At 49.2% G+C, this 19163-nt stretch overlaps 2 protein-coding genes across 2 annotated transcripts; both read right to left on the bottom strand.

Moving 5' to 3' along the window:
• Nucleotides 1-772: 772 nt before the first annotated feature.
• SMIM24 (small integral membrane protein 24) lies at nucleotides 773-7081 on the bottom strand. Its single transcript, XM_077331790.1, has 4 exons — nucleotides 6902-7081; nucleotides 4056-4185; nucleotides 2262-2297; nucleotides 773-1444 (listed from the first exon to the last, which is right to left on the bottom strand). Exons 1-4 carry the CDS (start codon nucleotides 6966-6968, stop codon nucleotides 1342-1344), a joined length of 336 nt encoding a protein of 111 aa, XP_077187905.1. The 5' UTR covers nucleotides 6969-7081; the 3' UTR covers nucleotides 773-1341.
• A 5395-nt stretch (nucleotides 7082-12476) lies between these two features.
• Nucleotides 12477-17806, bottom strand: SMIM44 (small integral membrane protein 44). Its single transcript, XM_077331789.1, has 3 exons — nucleotides 17495-17806; nucleotides 14959-15210; nucleotides 12477-13556 (listed from the first exon to the last, which is right to left on the bottom strand). Exons 2-3 carry the CDS (start codon nucleotides 15140-15142, stop codon nucleotides 13333-13335), a joined length of 408 nt encoding a protein of 135 aa, XP_077187904.1. The 5' UTR covers nucleotides 15143-15210; nucleotides 17495-17806; the 3' UTR covers nucleotides 12477-13332.
• Between the last annotated feature and the right edge of the window lie 1357 nt (nucleotides 17807-19163).

Below are 19163 nucleotides of genomic sequence, written 5' to 3'. Positions count from 1 at the left end.
AAGGGCGGGGGAAAAGGCAGCCTGAATCAAAAGAAAAAAACCCAGCCCTTGTGGGGGGACGGGGGACGGACATAATCATAATGACAATCATGAGTCTCAGCGCAATCAGAAAGGAAGAAGACCACAAGAAATCACAGCTCGGATACCTCCCAACCAGTGCCCTTGTTGGGGGGACTAGAGGGGTTCCTAAGAATTCCAAACATGCATTAGGTGTATCATTCTAAACTGATTTTAGTTGCTAAATGGAGATAAGGGCTTTTATTTTGTGGGCGCATTGATTTTTAACAACGCTCATGCATCTTAACGCAGCCAGAAATATCAAAAAATAAAATATAATAAAATGGCAGCAGGGTGGAGAGGGAACGAAATGGGAGGCAGAGAAGCAGGTCCACGAAATCATGGAGGCAGGGAAAGCAGTGAGAAGCCAGTTCGAGTGACAACCACATGCACTGGATTGCCGCGACTCACTGCTCTGTGTTTACGTCTTTCCAGTCAGTCCCCTTGGAGGATGGCCAGTGCTACTGTGCCACTGTTTGTGTTTCTTGCATCTCTGATTTGATCACCCAAGCGCACAGAATGCAATACATGGAACCTACAACATTTAACTTCTTGAGTGGCTCACCTAAGAATTTCTAGAATGCAGGACCAGAGAGAAATGCTGCAATAGCTCAAGTTTTGACCCGGAAAGCCCTTGTCTAGATTAACTTCTGGTCATATGGCTTCTGGTGTTATTGCTTTACAAAGGTCTGGAAAACAACGCATTCGAGTGGCATTTAATTATGTTAATTATTAATTTTATTCAACTGCACAATCCCCAGTCTTCTAACAGATGAGCACCCAGAATCTGGCAAATTGGATTTTTTTACATCTGTAGATTAGATTTTAAATATTTTTTTCTACATTCAAGACAAAGCAAGAATTGGCAGTGCAAGCCCAGCCCAGAAAAAGAAGGAAATTGAGGCATTTGGGGATTTCAAAGCAGCCCCCCTGACAAAACAGAATGTCAGTGGGGTTGCATTAGATTTGCTCGATTCCTGAATGCCCTCAAGACTCCCCACTGGACCTCTAGGGAGAATTTCAACAAAATCTTTTCACTTCAGGGAGCTGCAGAAAATGCACTTTCTGAAATGCTCCCTTCCCTTCTGCCCCCTGGTGGCGGGAGAGAGATTTCCATTACGTGACTCTGACGTTCGGAGGAGGATTTTTGAAGGGCCAAGCCAGAAAGCAGTAAAGGATAAACTGGGATGATTGACACTGGCCAAACGGGGAAGGGGGCACCACGGGGTGACACGGGAGCAGCCGTGGCCTCCCTACCCTTCATTCTCCATCCCCAAAGGCCCTTCACAGGTTAGTCTGTACATCCACTTCCATCTTTGGTTCAGCAGCTTTGGAAGACCCTTCTTCTGTTTCCATGGCTATGTTGTCGTAAACATTTGGGGCAGCCCTGAGAAGAAAAAAACAGACCAGGTGAGATTCACAAGGGGTCCTCTCTGCTGGTTTGGCCCCAAATCACCTTGCAAATGGAAACTACCATGAATTATTTCCTTGCCGTTTCCTATTTACCTTGCCCTGACCCCAACATGTACACATTTTGCCACCATATCTGTGCCCAAATATATGGGTGTGGTGTTGTGGTTGAGGCTGTCCGACCAGGAGAGATCCAGGTTCCAATCCCGGCTTGCATCATGGAAGCTCCCTGGGTGGCCTTGAAGCAGTCCTACTGTCTCAGCCTAACCTACCTTACAGGGTTGTTGTGAGGATTAAAATGGAGGATAAAAATGGAGAATAAAGCCAGCCCATTTAGGTTCCCATTGGGGATAAAGGTGGGGTAGAAGAAGAAGAAGAGTTGGATTTTATACCCTGCTTTTCACTGCCCGAATGAGTCTCCAAGTAGCTTACAATCGCCTTCCCTTCCTCTCCCCACGACAGACACGCTGTGAGGTTGCTGGGGCTGAGAGAGCTCTGACAGAACTGCTCAGTCAGAACAGCACCTTCAGGGCTGTGACTAGCCCAAGGTCACCCAGCTGGCTGTATGTGGAGGACCGGGGAATCAAACCCGGCTTGCCAGATTAGAAGCCACCATTCTTAACCACTACAGGACGCTGGTGTATCAAGTAAATAAATCAAATATCAGTGCAGTGAGAAATGCAGACAAGTACCATTTCTGTGCAACTCCCACCCCTTCTGTGAAAATTAATCTACAAAATCAACAGCAAAAATCAGAGTACTGGAACAAAATTATTTAAAAAAACGAACCTTACCTCAGTTCAGCATCATTTTCTGTCTCTTCAGTATCTCTGCCAATGGAATAAGATCAATAGAGAGTATAAGGGGGGTGCAGCAAGGAAGATCTGGGGTGCATGCCCACCACCACCCACAGCTAGAATGCTGCCCAGGCCCCACGCACACTTTGTGTCTTTTCACACAAGACACAATCCATGTGCTCCCATGAGCCCGTGCCTCATTTATGGCCCCCCAAGTTAGGCAGCCCCTGACCTCTTTGTCCCAGGCTAGTCGCATCTCATATTTTGGAAGCTAAGAAGGATTGCCAGCCCCGGTTAGTTAGAGCTGCCAGCCAAGAGATACAGAATTCTCTGAGATTTGGGAGGCGGAGACTTATCCAGGGGGCCTGATCTCTGTAGCATGGACATGGGTTGTAATTCCAGGAGATATCCAGGCCTTGCCTGGAGGTTGGCAACAAGATGATGAGGATTGGCCCATCTCCTGCCTTGAAAGCCCTATGGGGTCATCAGAAGTTGGTTGTGACTCGAGGACTCTTCCCACACCCAAGACAGGTGGAGAGAAAAGGGTGACGGCCATCCCCTTATATAGAGCAGGGATTTTGTTGCCCCCTTCTTTCCTGTGACTGATTTTTTTAACAATTGCTTGCCAAACCAGAGCCAAAGATACTCCATCAAAAGAGTAATATATTTGTTTGTATGTTTTAAGCATCAGAAATAGAAGTATAGAGATACAAATAGAGATCACATACAGATTAAAAAGAATTAAATGCCATTCTTTTTTTTATGGAAGATGATGATGTTTTGAGTCCTCAAGGTAAGACAGCTGGAACGCTCAGCAACAATACCCTACATATTCTTTAGTCACCATGGAAATCACTGGTCCTTAGGGGGAAGTTTAAGGCATGGCACCAAAACAGGCCAGCAAACAGCCCATGAAGAACACCAAAAAACCAACAGCACCTGCAGGGCTGGCCAAACTGCAGGGGCTCATGGTAATTGTAGTCCACGGACCTCTGGAGAGCCACAGTTTGGCTACTCCGGTTTCAATATTTAATATTTCACTATTCAGTATTAATTATTTAAGGCTCCACTGCTTTTATTTGGCTGTAATCGACTTGTATGGTTTCCCCATTTGCAATTATCACGTGCAGAGAAAGGCCAGTGAGTTTAAGTTCAATCACTCATTAATCAGATCCAGACTCGGGAGCAGACGGCAGATCCCAGAGTTGTACGACATGTGAGGAGACCCTTCAAGCTATCTGCATGGTCATGAGGGTGTCCTTGAGGACTAGAAACCTAATCTTTTTGTTCACTGTTTGGGAAGAAGCTGAAGTTGGACATCCCAGGCCTTCTGGGAAATGCCAAAGCCAGGGGAAATATTAAATATCCCCCTCAAAGAATGCACAGATCTGGACTGATGACAGATTAAACCAGGAAAACGATCTGGCAAGAAACCATGCAAGCAAATTTTCATCAGTGCATCCTTGCAATTCGAAAATCCCCGCTTCGGACAGAGGCCTTTCCTGCTTGGCATGAAACCACAATCCCCTGTTTGCTCTTATTCAAAGAAAATAGTCACACAAGTACAGTAGTTGTGAATTTCCTGCATTCCACAGGGGGTTGGACTAGATGACCCTGGAGGTCCCTTTCAACTCTATGATCCTAGGATTCTATACCCTCTTCAAAACTATCAAGGACGCATGCAAACTGGAAATGGAAGTGACAAAAGATGAGTAGGGGAAGGAAGCTTGCAGACCGAAATGGGGAAAGGATGAGTTTCAAACTTGCTGAACCAGGGGGAAAGGCACTTACTTCTTGTTGGAGCAGAAGAGTCGGTTGACAAGCGTTCCTGCAAAAACTATAAACAGGAAGCACGTGACGGCCGTCAGCCCAACCAGCCAGGGCTCCAGAGTGCTTGAGTCGGCCGTGGTTCCAGTGGTGTCTGCCGGCATCAAACAGAGGGGTTATGGGTCTGTCGTGGGCCCCCCCATCACCTCCGAGTTAATTTGAGCCAAGGGTCAGTGTGGCACCAGTGGTGTTCCCAGGTTGACCTGGCCACCAGCAGAGGGCGGGGTGATACGTGGACAACTGGCTGATCCAACCATGTTTGGAGTGTGCGCCCATCCCCATGAGGTTGACCACTGGCTCTCCCTCTTGAGTTTCCAACAACTGCCCTTTTGGCTGTTAAAGGGAATCTGAGTTAGCAACCTGCTCCATTGTTTACGGGTAGAAAACAGCGAGATGGAGGAATGGAGACGGCACCAGGGTTCAGCACTGGCCAGGGCCCGAAAGCCTTTAACTCAGCCTTTCTCAATTTCTTTCCCGTTGAGAAACTCCTGAAACATTCTGCAGGCTTCCAGAAACCCCAGAAGGGGTGCAATCGTGCAGAATAGGGTTGGGAAACCTGGCTGTGTACATACCCACCTGGGACTCCTCCCCTTCCTACCCCCTCCAGGCCCATCATTGGCCATTTGGGAGGGGCAGGTCAACATGATCACATATGGTCATAAAAGGTAAAGGTAAAGGTATCCCCTGTGCAAGCACCGGGTCATGTCTGACCCTTGGGGTGACGCCCTCTAGCGTTTTCATGGCAGACTCAATACGGGGTGGTTTGCCAGTGCCTTCCCCAGTCATGACCGTTTACCCCCCAGCAAGCTGGGTACTCATTTTACCGACCTCGGAAGGATGGAAGGCTGAGTCGACCTTGAGCCAGCTGCTGGGATTGAACTCCCAGCCTCATGGGCAGAGCTTTCAGACTGCATGTCTGCTGCCTTACCACCCTGCGGCACAAGAGGCTCTACATATAGTCATATCACCCAATAAATGTTTAACAGATTTTAAAAAATATATCAAAAATTAATTAACTCCCACCCATCTGGGAAATTCTTCCAGGGGTGTTAAGAAACCCAAATTGAGGAAGCCTGCTCTAATTCAACAATGGTATACAGTGAATCTCTAGTAAACGGAAACAAAACAAAAATTCGCCATGTATAAGAGGCTAATATTCCATCCACGTGTTATTCTAAATTTTAAAAAATAACGCTAACAGTATCCAGGTCAAAAATTTCATAATGGCAACTATCGATCCATATTGAAGATCTCTAGCATCATGGCACCATGCCGAACTTACAAGCAATTCACTTCACCGGCAAGATGCCTTCCTTGCTAGTCAGCCACCCCGAGCCAGCATGCGGAGAAGGGTGGAGTATAAATCGATAAATAAATGAATAAATGAAATAAGTGAACATTTCAAGGAAACATCAATCTTATCTTGTAGGTTTCTAGAATGCTTGGCACATCATGTGGACACAAGGGAGCATTGTGCCCACACAGAAAAATATTCTGTAGACTAAACTGCACCGATCACTTTCATCGGCATGTACATTAATTGCACTCGTATGCAAAAATGTTGAATATGGATAGATGGGTGTCGTTATAAAACATCTGATGAGGAAACCCATAGCATTATTCGAATTAGACTAACCTGTGACTATATTGCTGGTTCTTTCGACATGGTGAATTTGGGGGTCATTTTTGTTTAATGCTCCAAAGCCTAACAAAAGTCCCACTGCAAACCAGGATTACCTGCTAAGGTTGCCAACCTCCAGGTAATCCATGGAAATCTGGAATTCCAGAAGGCAAAGATGAGCCACTTTGGAGTAGATTCTGCAGTGGATTCTCCATCTCTAAGGGCAGAAATCCCTGGAGATTTGGGGGTCCAAATCTCCAGGGATTTCCCTACCTAGAGATGGAAAATCCATGCCACAACTCTCCCTTAATTTAGGAGATTGCACTTCAGAAGCTGTTGTTATTATTAATTCAGTTTTTATACCACCCTTCCAGCACATCAGCTCAGGAGGACAATGCACAACATTATAATCTGTAATGCTAAAATAGGTTAAAAACAAGTTCCAATCTAGCCATACTGGCCTGCAGGTGGGACTTAGTGACCCCCAGAATTACAGCTCATCTCCGGACGACAGATATTAGTTCCCTTAGAGAAAATGGCTGCTTTGGAAGCAGCAGTGTTAGTTCATATATGCCACTTTTCTCTACCCGAAGGAGTCTCAAAGTGGCTTACAGTCGCCTTCCCTTTCCTCTCCCCACAACAGACACCCTGTGGGGTGGGTGAGGCTGAGAGAGCCCTGATATCACTGCTCGGTCAGAACGGTTTTATCAGTGCCGTGGCGAGCCCAAGGTCACCCAGCTGGCTGCATGTGGGGGAGCGCAGAATCGAACCCGGCTCTTCAGATTAGAAGTCCGCACTCCTAACCACTACACCAAGCTGGAGTCTGTGCTGCTTATCTCTTTGGTCAAATAGGTGGGGTAGATTTCAGAAACTTGGCCAGGACGGACCCCTGAATCCTGAATATATGGAGAAGGATCGGACACATCATAGAATCTGATGTATTTATTGTATTTTAAACTGATTTTAACATGTTGTGACCCGTCCTGAACCTGTCCACAGAATGGGGTGGTATATAAATTTGATAATCAATAAAAATTAAAAACAAATATCATCTGTTTACCAGAAAGGAAGGAAGGAGCACGGTCCCCATCATGTCACTGACTCACCAGGGACAAAAGAAACGATTGTCAGAAGAACTTCTAGGGCTTTCCTGGTCTACCCCCCACCCCGGCATTGCGGCATACTATACCTTGAGCATGGGCGCATGGGTGAAGGAAGAGCCCCAGCAGGAGGGTCAAACGCAGAGCCAACTCCATTCCCTTCCCAATCCTGGCACCGTTGGGCCACCCTACGCTGCACACCCAGATAAATCTCTCTGTCGTGCTTCCTAGGACAACTGAGATTTATTTTCCCTCAAGGTTTCGACTCTGGACTCACACGCCAAAGGGCACCTGATAAGTCTCGCTCAGAGGGTAATGCCAGGTGGTGATGGAGTACCTCCACCTTCACGGGAGAGTTCTGTGTGACAGGTAAGAGATTATCAGCCATCAGGGATGGGCAAATCCCGCAGCTTGTGCAGCCTGGGGGGTGGGGGGGGCACCGCGGCATTCAGAACCTTGAGTAGATGAAAGAAAGAGAGGCCAGGGACAAGAAGGAGGGGGAGAGATCAGCCCAGGGGGGGTTAATGTGTGCCAAGACAAGCCGCTTCAATGCAGACTCGCCTGCTGGGGAATAAATAAGGGACATTTAAGCAGAAAGTGAGAGGGAAGAGGTGAGCTCTCATGGCCCTTTCTTAATCCCCAGGGTCATACTGGGGGGTCAGGAAGGAATTTTACTCCAGGCCAGATTGGCCAAGGGATCCCAGAGGTTTTTTTGCCTTCCTCTGGGCATGGGGTACGGGTTCCTGCTATAATGTGGGGAGGATAGCTGTGAATGTCCTACATTGTACAGGGGGTCAGACTAGATGACCCTTGGAGTCCCTTCCAGCTCGAAATTTATTTGTTACCAACATCAGTCACCGTTTGGGGTGTTTTCACACGTGTATTGGGATATTTGGTTCATACAGCAGAGATTGCCCAATCGCAGAAACGTAATATTGAGTGCAGTAAATAAATTGCCCACGCAGTATACTGCAAAAAAGGTGAACTTACGTTTATCCAAGTCGATCCAGTTGACATTCAGTCAAAAGGGAGAGAGAGAAGCTTAATCTAAAGAGTCCTTTGCCTGTCATAAACGGCCAGTTTGTCTGACATCATGCCTGTGGGAGTATGACCGTTTATGCACTGGGAACTCCACTGCCCCAGCTCCCATGCAGGAGCAAAAATTGGGGGCAGATGAGGCACACTGAGCCAAATGCTCCCCTGTGTGGGTGCAGGAAGAGGTGGGGCAACCTGCCACGACTAAAACTCCAGCCTGCAGCCTGGCATGAAACCTCCAGTGCATAAACGGTCTATGAGAGCATTGCAGAGACATGTGAATGGAAGGCCATGGGGAGAGAGGGAGAGGGCAAAGCAGAAGAAAGGGAAGAGGGGTCAGCAGGCAGCTCCCAGGATAAGACAAAGAGAGGGATCCCATTCAAGGAGATACAGCTTAAGAGTGATGTTGGGCCTCATAATATCTAGGCATGCTGGGTCATCCACTGGGTCACTGTTGAGTGAGAATGTCCTGAATGTGGGTAGAACTAGACCCAGATCCTTGAGAATCTTTTCAGCCTGTTATATGCACAACTCCAAGCTTAGTGGAAATAAAGCTCCCAAGCGAGATAAGAGAGGAAGGTGTGCAACCAGCAAAATAACTTTATCATACAGAGGTGCGAAGAGAAGCAAGACGGTAGCAATATAAGGCTGTAAAACTGAACAGGGGAGAATATAGTAGCAGGTTGCAGTGGCCAGCCAGAAAAACATTCACTTTGGAAACACTGCCCGTTCTATCTGAAGAAACATGTGTACACATGAAAGTTGTTCTCAAACGTGCCCCTAGACTCACTTTTTATAATTGTAGTTATGTGAAACAAGCACCGCAAAATGTGTTCTGGCTAGTCCAGAGTAAAACCAACCTGGGGTGCCGAGAGTTGTCGAACAGGGACTAGGCAATGCTGGGTGTGGCTGGGGTTCAGGACCAGAGGGAAGGATTCCCTTAAGTGGAGGGGTGCTGGCAAATAGGGAGGGTGAAGTTGAAGAGTGGGAAGGGGAGAAGGACCCTCAGGGTAGGTTTCGAGAGGTATGGTTGACAGGGGTGTAATTGCACCAGCCCCAGTCCGAATAAATCCGAATAAGTCTACACTGAATGCGATTTCTACTTTGATTTGGGGCGCTTTAAATTTTCTCTCTGCAACATGCATGATTGATCTGGAGTGACCCTACCATTCCCCCACAATATCCAGAAGTGGATATAACCCCTGATATTTCAAAAACCGCCATGAGTAAATGTGCAGATCTCTGCTTTACGCAAATTAACTTCCTGCCTCGTGCCTCCAATGCTGTAGCAAAGCAGTCTTACCTGATTGGCCAGGGCATCAGTTCAAAGACTTCCTGGTTTCTGGTTGCAAGGCTTGTCTTAAAGTGACCACACTCCAGAAGCCCTAACTTCTCTCAGCAGAGATTTGCCTCTTGGATTTATTTCCCCTTCTCTGCTGTCTCCAATCCTCTCCCCCCACCAGTTAATGAAAAGAAAGAGAGACTCCTGTTGTGCTTGGTTCCTCTCCCTGTTTGGAGCTTCCCCAAACGAGTGCAGAACACTTTCTGTTTCAAAGCGGCTTCCGATCGCCTTCCCTTCCTCTCCCCACAACAGACACCCTGTGAGGGAGGGGAAGCTGGGAGAGCCCTGATATTACTGAAGAAGAAGAAGAGTTGGTTCTTAGATGCTGCTTTTCTCTACCCAAAGGAGTCTCAAAGCGGCTTACAGTCGCCTTCCCCTTCCTCTCCCCACAACAGACACCCTGTGAGGGAGGGGAGGCTGAGAGAGCCCTGATATTACTGAAGAAGAAGAAGAGTTGGTTCTTATATGCCGCTTTTCTCTACCCGAAGGAGTCTCAAAGCGGCTTCCAGTCGCCTTCCCTTTCCTCTCCCCAAAACAGACACCCTGTGAGGTGGGTGAGGCTGAGAGAGCCCTGAGATTACTGAAGAAGAAGAGTTGGTTCTCATATGCTGCTTTTCTCTACCCGAAGGAGTCTCAAAGCAGCTTCCAGTCGCCTTCCCTTTCCTCTCCCCAAAACAGACACCCTGTGAGGTGGGTGAGGCTGAGAGAGCCCTGAGATTACTGAAGAAGAAGAGTTGGTTCTCATATGCCGCTTTTCTCTACCCGAAGGGGTCTCAAAGCAGCTTCCAATCGCCTTCCCATTCCTCTCCCCACAACAGACACCCTGTGGGGTGGGTGAGGCTGAGAGAGCCCTGATATTCCTGCTTGGTCAGAACAGTTTTATCAGTGCGGTGGTGAGCCCAAGGTCAGTCAGCTGGCTGCATGACGGGGAGGAGCAAGGAATCGAACCCGGCTCGCCAGATTAGAAGTCCGCGTTCCTAACCACCACACCAAGCTGGCTCTCCATCAGTTTAGGCTTCTGCTTGGCACCAGTGGCTGAGCACAAGGGATCTTTCCAGAGCTGCTGAGGACAGGTGGATTTGCTGCGGAGCAGGAGGGGTCCCAAGGCCAGGCACATGCTGCCTCCAGCCAAATTTCTGAAACTTTCCCTGTCAATTATTTATTTCTTCAGCAATCCAAGGTTAGCGATAAACTCACAACCCCCCCCCCCGGCATTGTCTAGTCTCTTTTAGACAACCCCCAAGTGGAGGGGTGCTGGCAAATTGGGAGGGGGAAGTTGAGGAGTGGGGAAGGGGAGAAGGACCCTCAGGGTAGGTTTCGAGAGGGATGGTTGACAGGGGTGTAGTCTGCACCAGTCCCAGTCCAAATAAATCCCTGCTGAACAGAACTCCGTTAGACCTTGGGCTCACCACGGCACTGACAAAACTGTTCTGACCGAGCAGTAATCTCAGGGCTCTCTCAGCCTCCCCTCCCTCACAGGGTGTCTGTTGTGGGTAGAGGAAAGGGAAGGCGACTGTAAGCCGCTTTGAGACTCCTTTGGGCAGGAAAAGTGGCATATAAGAACCAACTCTTCTTCTTCTTCAGTAATCTCAGGGCTCTCTCAGCCTCACCTCCCTCAGGGTGTCTGTTGTGGGGAGATTAAAGGGAAGGCAAATGGAAACCACTTTGAGACTCCTTCAGGGAGAGAAAAGCGGCGTATAAGAAACAACCTTCTTTATCAGGGTTTTTTTTGCTGGGCAAAAAAACCCAACTTTTTATCAAAAGTTTTGCTGGGCAAAAACTGCAACTGGCGTGCCCCACTTTCTGAAGCCACTTGGCAGGTGCCAGGAAAGGTGCTGATGGGCCCTGATCTCTGGCAGTTTTCTTATTCTGACCTGTCTCCGGAGACTGTCAAGTCCCTGTTGAGGCCCCAATAAGCAGACTCGTTGTGGAAAAAGAATCTCTTTATTATAGAAATCCAGCAAACAGAGGGCAAGGCTTTTCCTTGCGAGAATTAAAACACCAAACCACAAGCATCCTTTTAGGTCCCCCTCGCAGCCCCTCCCCTCAATTCAAGTCTTTATGTGCTCATGGCATACTAATCTCTCCTTTTTCTAGGTCAATTTTCCCAAGCTTAAAGCAGGCACCAACTCCCAGACACTACTGGGCATTCCTAAGAGCACGGATCAGGCCCACGAGGCCCAGGTGACAAACATTTGCAAGGGAGCAGTGAGAAACCACCAATTAGACAGAGGTTAAAGACAGGTCAAAGGGAACAACCTATCATTTAGCCAAAGGTAAGACAGGTCAAGCAGGTCACAAAGCATTACATGGCAAGATCATAACTCAATATCTTGACAGTCATTGCAGAATTTGCCTTTGATAAATCTTGACCCTTAATTCCCTTGAGTTGCTTGGCAACTGTTGGGTAATGATTTTCATCCACATGCAAGGACACAGTCCAAAAGTGACCGTGCTGCTGATTCTATTCCTGGTCACCCCAGGAGTTGCATCATCACACGGGAACAACAATAGCACATACCCCACCCCCCCACCCCCTGCTCGAGATGACCACTGGAAACCCTACCCTAACCCCACTCCATGATTTCCAAAGGTAGCCATTTTGTAGTTGGACCCTGCTCCTGAGGCACCAACCAGAATTCCCTAGGTGCGCACAGCCTTGAAAAAGTTGGGGAAAACTCATCTAGGGACACTAATTGTAATGCTGATGTGAGTTTCAAAGGTTTAGCCTGCATTTTCCAAAACAGCTAAGTACCAACAGGTTACGGCAGCCTTTCTCAACTTTTTTCCCCACTGAGAACCCCCTGAAACATTCTTCAGGCTCCGAGAAACCCCAGAAGTGGCCCAATCGTGCAGAATAAGGTTGGGAAGCAAAGCTGTGGACACGCCCACTCAGGGCCCCTCCCCTTCCCACCCCCTCCAGGCCCGTCATTGGCCATTTTGAATTGGGGGGGAGAGGTCAACAACACCGTATATGGCCATATCACCTAATAAATGTTTAACAATTAAAAAAAAAACTTACTCCCACCCATTTGAGAAACCCTCCCAGGGCTATCAGGAAACCCCAGGGTGTCACGAACCCCTGGTTGAGAAAGCCTGGGTTACAGGCAGATCTCACTGGCTTTTCCAGTGCTGAACAAGATATGCTCCACGGGGTAGTCAAACTGCGGCCCTCCAGATGTCCATGGACTACAATTCCCAGAAGCTCCTGCCAGCAAATGCTGGCAGGGGCTTCTGGGAATTGTAGTCCATGGACATCTGGAGGGCCGCAGTTTGACTACCCCTGCTCCACACCAATGAAATGTTGGCTTTAGAATCCCAGTCCCTTGTCATTTAAAATTGGTCAGCTCTGTTCCTCACTATTTTCAAAAATGCGTTATTTTATTTTAAAGCCAGCATTGGTTTCCTGGGTTTCTAAATTCCCAGTTTTTCCAATACTTTTTTTCTAGGGCAAAAAAAGCAGCCAGGAACATTGTGTAAGTCTCTTCCCACCAGCCCTGTGTTCAGCGTATCCCTGGAAACCCTCGCTCTCCTTTAGCAGAGATAATATCAAGAGCATGGGATCTCTTTCCTAATATTTGAAAAGAAAGCCAAGATACCCGGATGGTGTATTCATAAACATGCACCTGCTTTGCGTGTGGAGAGAGAAGCGAGCCAAAGCAAGCAAATCATTTGATTTTAGGAGGATCAAAACATTATTTTAATTCTTTGCCATGGGAGGAACAGCGCCCTTGCAAAGTTGTTCCCTTGTCTTTTTAAAATTATGTCTATATCTGTTTTATGGGTAAATAAATCTTTTTTTTTTTTAAAAAGGGACTACAGTAATTTAGTGAAAATGCCTCTGCTGCATCTGTGGCCATGCCTTCTCTGCCCCCCGCATCCCCCAAAGCTAAGCCTACCAACTTGGGCTTTAGAAACACCTCAAGATTTGAGGCTGCAGCCTGGCGGGCAGGGACCATGGTGGGATATAATGCCAGGCAGCCGTTTCCTCCAGGAGAAGCAGAATACATGTTTGAAATACACAAATAACAAATAAACAAGCAAGCAATGTAGCTCCTAGATCAGTTGTCATTTCGGGAGAGCTACAGCTGCCACCTGGAGGTCGGCCACCCGACCCAAATCCCAGCAGTTCGAAAGATCATTTTAGCTGGATCGCTCGTCCTGGATGGAGACCGAAGGGTGCTGGGTGGCCCAGGGGAGCACTGTGCACACTTCCATCCCGGGCAGGCCCCGAAGGCTGTCGCAGTCCTGATGTTCCACCGCTGGAGAGAACTGGCCTTCCGGCCGCTCCAGAGATCCCAGCCTCCAGTCTTCCGGGTCCTCCTCAAGAACGTTCTTGTCCTCAAGTTCCAGGCCCAAAGCCCAGTCTTCCAAGAAAGACAACATTTTAAATGAACAAAGGAATCCAGTCCGACCAGAACGCTACCTTAGCCAGTAGGGTGGCCAACCTCCAGGTGAGGGCTGGGGATCTCTTGGGATTAGAACTGAGATCCATCCCCCTGGCTACAGGGACCACAATTGAAGAGGGATGTAGCCAAGCTGGAGCGTGTCCAGAGGAGGGCAACAAAGATGGGGAGGGGTTTGGAGACCAAGACGTGTGAGGAAAGGTTGGGGGAGCTTGGTCTTTTTAACCTGGAGAGGAGACGGCTGAGAGGGGATCTGATAACCATCTTCAAGTATTTAAAAGGCTGCCATACAGAGGATGGAGCAGAATTGTTCTCTCTTGTCCCAGAGGGACAGACCAGAACCAATGGGATGAAATTAATTCAAAAGAAATTCCATCTAAACATCTGGAAGAAGTTCCTGACAGAGCGGTTTCTCAGTGAAAGGCTTCCTCAGGAGGTGGTGGGTTCTTCATCTTTGGGAATTTTTAAACAGAGGCTGGAGAGCCATCTGACGGAGAGACTGAGGGCCATTCCGCACTGATTCTTTGTAGCAGGAGTGTGGCAAATTGAAATCGCTACTAATTTGCAGTTATGCACAACGTTGTTGACAATCTGCCACACTCCTGAAACCGATCCGCAAAAAGCGCTTTGTTGTAGCACTTTCAGGGAAATCCCAAAAAGTGGATTCACCCTCCGGAAAGCGCTACACTCTTGCAACCAATCTGCAACACTAGCGGGAAAGTTCTGTGCGTTACCATTGTTGCGGTTTCTGCAAAGTCCCTCCCCCTGGCTCTCTCCTCTGATCTTTCGTTCTGCAATCAATTTGCTACATAGATCCTGGTGCGGAATGGCCCTGATTTTGTGAACTTAAGCAGATTGTGAGTAAGTGGGTGAGCAGAAGGGACTGTGTTTGAGCTTGGTTCTTGTGGCCATTTCTTGCATGCCCAGGGAAATGCCAATTGCCACTTTGAAGTCGGGAGGCAAATTTTCTCCAGGCCAGACTGGCCAGGGATTCTGGGGTTTTTTTTTGCGGGGGGGGGACATATTCTGGCTATGGAATTTGGGTCACTGTGGATGGGCAGATAGTTGTGAGTTTCTTGCATGGTGCAGAGGGCTGGACTAGTTGACCCTGGAGGTCCCTTCCAACTCTATGCTTCTTGGCCCACCAGCAGGGTCAGAACCCCAGGATCCCCCCCCGCTGCTGCCCCCCAAACACCAAGAATGCAGAGCATCGCAGCACAAGATGCTCCACCTATACCTTGTGGCTCAGAGTCTTGAATAGACCTGTGTTCCAGGTGTTCACCCAATCGCCTCTAGAGTCCTTCTCTGCTGGGAGCCACCCCAGTTTCCTCTGGCAGGGAATCCCACGGGTCCCTCGACTCACCAGTGAAATCACGTGCCAGCTCGTCGATGAGGTGGCCCACGATGGCATATGCGGCCACGACCACAAGGATGGCCGCCATCACCAAGTACAGGACGTGGCGGGGCACGTGGAAGGCGTCTGGTGCCGGGGGCTGGTCGTCCGTAAAGGGGCCCCCTTCCGCATGCTCCTCCTCCGGAGACTGCATTCAACCCCTCCGACAGGAAAAGGAGGCAGCTGCTGCCGGCTGTCAGGACGGACGCTGCCCAATGGGTTCTGGGGAAGGAATCAGGTGCCTTTCTTAGGACACGCGGCAGATGTTTGGAAACTAGTAGTGTTAAAGAGGGGCTGCTTGGCAGGCAGAAGGTCGCAGGTTCAATCCCCAGCAGCATCTCCAGTTAAAGGGACCAGGCAGGAGGGGATGGGAAAGACCTTGACCTGAGACCCCGGCTCAGTGGAAGAGCCTCTGCCTGGCATGCAGAAGGCTCCAGGTTCAATCCCTGGCGTCTCCATTTAAAGGGACCAAGCAGTAGGGGATGGGAAAGACCTGTGCCTGAGACCCTCGAGGGCAGCTACTTGTCTGAGCGGACAATCCTTCCCTTGAGGGACCAAAGATCTGACTCAGCATCAGGTAGCTTCATGGAGCTAGGACGCCTTGTTCAAATCTCCACCCACACGGCCACAAGAGCCTGCCAGGCCAGCATAACCTCTCTCCCGGAGCGACCTAATTCATGGGGTTCTCACGAGGACACGAACCCATAGAGATCAACACAAAAGAAATGAACTTCAGCCCATACAGTCAACCAGTGGTCCTCCAGATGTAGTCAACCTGTGGTCCTCCAGATGTCCAGCGGCAAACGCTGGCAGGGGCTCATGGGAATTGTAGTCCAAGAACATTTGGAGGACCGCTGGCAGGGGCTCGTGGGAATTGTAGTCCATGAACATCTGGAGGACCACAGGTTGACTAGCCCTGCCCTACAGGGTGGAACACAGTTTTAAAAATATAGCACCAGTATTTATGAATCAAGTTAAAAACCCAGGACTTCTAGCATAGCCTCAGTAAGATCAAGACATGGGAATGCCTCCACTGACCAGGTGCATTTTGGCCTTACTGCCTTTATCAGTGGTCAGGCAGCAATGAAAACCAGCATATGTAAAATATACAATAAAACATACAATAAATGCAATAATTGTTATAGCCCGTTGGCTCCTTTACATCAAAAATTCTATTCAGGACACTCCTTTTTGCTCTCGCAAGGACAACACGAGCGGGAGAACTGTGTCTGCTGTTCAGAGCTCCTTGTAAGAAAGCCGGACAGGTGGACGGGCCCGTCCTTGCCTCAGAAGCTCACTGCTGGATTGGACTGAAGGCTCCCTGAGCCAGGTTTCTGAGACAGGGTGGCCGGATCCCTGTATGTAGCTCAGTTGTCACGACTTGCAGGGCAGAGGTGTATCCAGGGTCTGGTAGCCACAGCGCGTGCCCGGGGCACCATTTAATGGGGGCACTCCAGCGACAGCTGGTAATACCACAAAGCTCTGCGTGCTTCCTGGCCTGTGCCCCACGCAAGGATGGGAGGGACCCATGGAGGCTGTGCCCCATGCCCACAGCTGGAAGAGGCCTAAAGCACATCCGCAAGGCCCATCAGCAGCTTTGGGTGCCCCCGTCACCCAACCCTGCAGGCGGAGGGCAGTGACATGGCATGGTGGCCCGTCCGGACACCACAGACCCAAGGCAGTGGTGTTCTGCCAGACAGCCGCCCAGCACAAACCCTACAGTCTTTCCTCTGGATTGACAGGTGTCTGTGCCCAGAGGGATATCAGGCAATGGGGCAAGCTTGGGGTGTGTCCAGCTGTTTCTTTGCAGTGGCTAAAAGGTTTGGGGCCCCACCCAGCTGGAGAAAATGGCTGCTTTGGAGGGTGGATTGCACAGCATTATTCTCCACTGAGGTCCTCCCCGGTCCTTCCTGACTTCCCCCCAAAGCCTCCAGGTCTTTCCCAACTCAGAGCTGGCGACCCTAAACTCAGCAGGGTATAATAGCATAATCTACCAAAGCTCCCACTATCTCCAGGGGAACGGGCCTTTGTGGGGTTGAGATCAGGGGGAATCCTGGGAGATCTTCAGGCCCCAGCTGGAGGTTGGCAAGCTTAGCTGTTTGGAAAGTACAGGCCTCGTGTGGCATCACAACACGGACGAGGGGTTGGTTTGCTCGTTTCAGGAAGCGTGGCCTCTGGTCCCTTCAAGACCCCCCCATCCTTTATTATTATTATTATTTAGATTTATAGCCTGCCACTCCCCTAAGGCTCGTGGCAGGTAACAGCATATAACCCCCCCCCCCCCGATAAAAACCCCTAATACATAAAAGCCATCCTAATGCATAACACATTTGCTGGACTCCTGCTGTGTCACTCACCGGTTTTGGAAACAACACAAAACTTTGGGACCTCTTTGGCCAGGAATAGCAGGGAAGCAGCCAATGTGCTCCTCGTGGGGAACTGAGCCCCACTGAAGAGGGTGGAAGACCCCACATCTGGATGTATCTCAGGGAGTGAGAAACCTTACCTTTGAAGTCGCCAGCAGGAACAGCTGGATCACAGCACCAAACGACTACACGCGGGTCGAGGTTGAGGTATGGGGCCCATTGGTATGGGGGCTCAGCCAGTGCTGCAGCTGGAGGGTGACCTTTGGCATCTTTCTGGGACCCCCGAGGCCCAAGCCACGGCACCTTTTTAAAGACACAGCCGTCCAGGAGTTGGCTGGCCGATCTGGCTAGGGCTCATTCACGCTCCCTCTCTGATCTCTAAATCACCACCACAGATGGTGTGGAATCTGCGGGACGGGAGGGAGGTCTGGGCTGGTCTTGAACAGGAGGGAAGGAGACCAGACTCTATTTTGGGCTCTGGATTTTTCTGATGTTTCTGTCCATCACTGACTCAAAGGGTGTGTGTGGAAACAATAGTACAGACAGATTGTTTTCCTGAGCAAGGACATCTGTTCTTTCCCCCCCAGGACGCTCCCTCCTCGCCCGGGTTTAACCCTGTAAATCTGACTAGCTAAACTGCCAAAACCGTGGCGATGTTTATTTTTTCAGATCAAGGTATGAAAGCCAGCATGATGTAGTGGTTTGTGTGTTTGTTGAGGATCTGGAAGAACTGCCTTTGAATCCCCCTGCAGCCTCAAAGCTCTCCAGGAGACATCGGGCCAGTCACTCTCTCTCAGCCTACCTTACCTCACAGGGTTGTTGTGATAAAATGGAGGCAAGGAGAAAGACATAAGGCACTTTGGACCCCCATTGTGAGCGGAAAGGTGAGGTATACATGAAATAAGAACAAAACTCCACAGTTATCATTGTGCCTTAGCACCCCGAAGGCTTAAGACAGCAACTCAAGTTGGTGGGTGGGGACTAATAGAGCTAGACATATTCACCCCACCCTTCCTTGAAGGAGCGCAAGGTGGCATACCTGGTCCTTCCCCCTCCCACGCCCAATTTTGTCCCAACAACCCTGTGAGGTAGCTCAGGCCAAGTGAGAGAAACTGATCCAGTGAAATTCGTTGTAGCGTTGGAAATTTGAAACCGGATCTCCCCAGTTCTAGTATTGTGCTCTAATCACTGCCCTGCCCTGGCTTCTCCATCCATGCACTCAGGCCACCTTGAAGCCATTTTAATTTTGCAACCTGTGCAAATTATGCTGATTGCATCTTTTTTGGTGTCGTTTATCTACCTTGTGCCAATCGCTGGTTAGAAACAGAGAATTTGTCAGGAGTTCAAGCCTGGCCTTCAATTTCAGAATGCTCTAAGATCCAGAAATGTGATTTCAAAAGAAGAAAGCAAGCAAGCACGAAAGGACACACACGCATTCTGGGCCCGACCTACAGAAACCTGATGCTCCTAAATCTCTTGTGTTTCCCTTGAAGCGCCAGAGCACGTCTGGCGTTTGGTTCTGAAGAAACGTCACGGCCGGCAGGCTGCTATCCGGAGTCTTAACCAAAGGTTCTTGTTTGCGTGGATTTGTCCTTCAGAGAATTCATGGGAAGCTTTTTCGTGGAGTGCGGGAAAGATCTGGCTCTTTGCCCCGTCCTGCATTAATCAGCATCAGATATTTAAGCTCCGTCAATATGCGGACGGTTTACAAGCCAAATCCTGCCAGTTGCTCACTTGCCACACTAGCATAGCTTTTTGGCTGGCAGATTCCCCAAAATCGGAATGCCAAGCCTTCAGCCGGGACCTGTG

This window comes from Paroedura picta, chromosome 4 (assembly GCF_049243985.1).
Source record: "Paroedura picta isolate Pp20150507F chromosome 4, Ppicta_v3.0, whole genome shotgun sequence".
Classification (NCBI taxonomy): domain Eukaryota; kingdom Metazoa; phylum Chordata; class Lepidosauria; order Squamata; family Gekkonidae; genus Paroedura; species Paroedura picta.
Note: the sequence above shows the minus strand (reverse complement) of the source record. Positions and strands in the feature narration are given on the sequence as shown.

Bases quoted from the DNA above. Each gene is read 5' to 3' on its own strand.
- SMIM24 (XM_077331790.1), bottom strand. From the start codon at position 6,968: ATGGAGTTGGCTCTGCGTTTGACCCTCCTGCTGGGGCTCTTCCTTCAC. The intron at 2,298-4,055 runs GTAAGTGCCTTT...TTCCATTGGCAG, and splicing joins CTCTTCTGCTCCAACAAGAA to AGATACTGAAGAGACAGAAA. The intron at 1,445-2,261 runs GTAAGGTTCGTT...TTTTCTTCTCAG, and splicing joins GAAAATGATGCTGAACTGAG to GGCTGCCCCAAATGTTTACG.
- SMIM44 (XM_077331789.1), bottom strand. From the start codon at position 15,142: ATGCAGTCTCCGGAGGAGGAGCATGCGGAAGGGGGCCCCTTTACGGAC. The intron at 13,557-14,958 runs GTGAGTCGAGGG...CTTTCTTGGAAG, and splicing joins GCTGGCACGTGATTTCACTG to ACTGGGCTTTGGGCCTGGAA.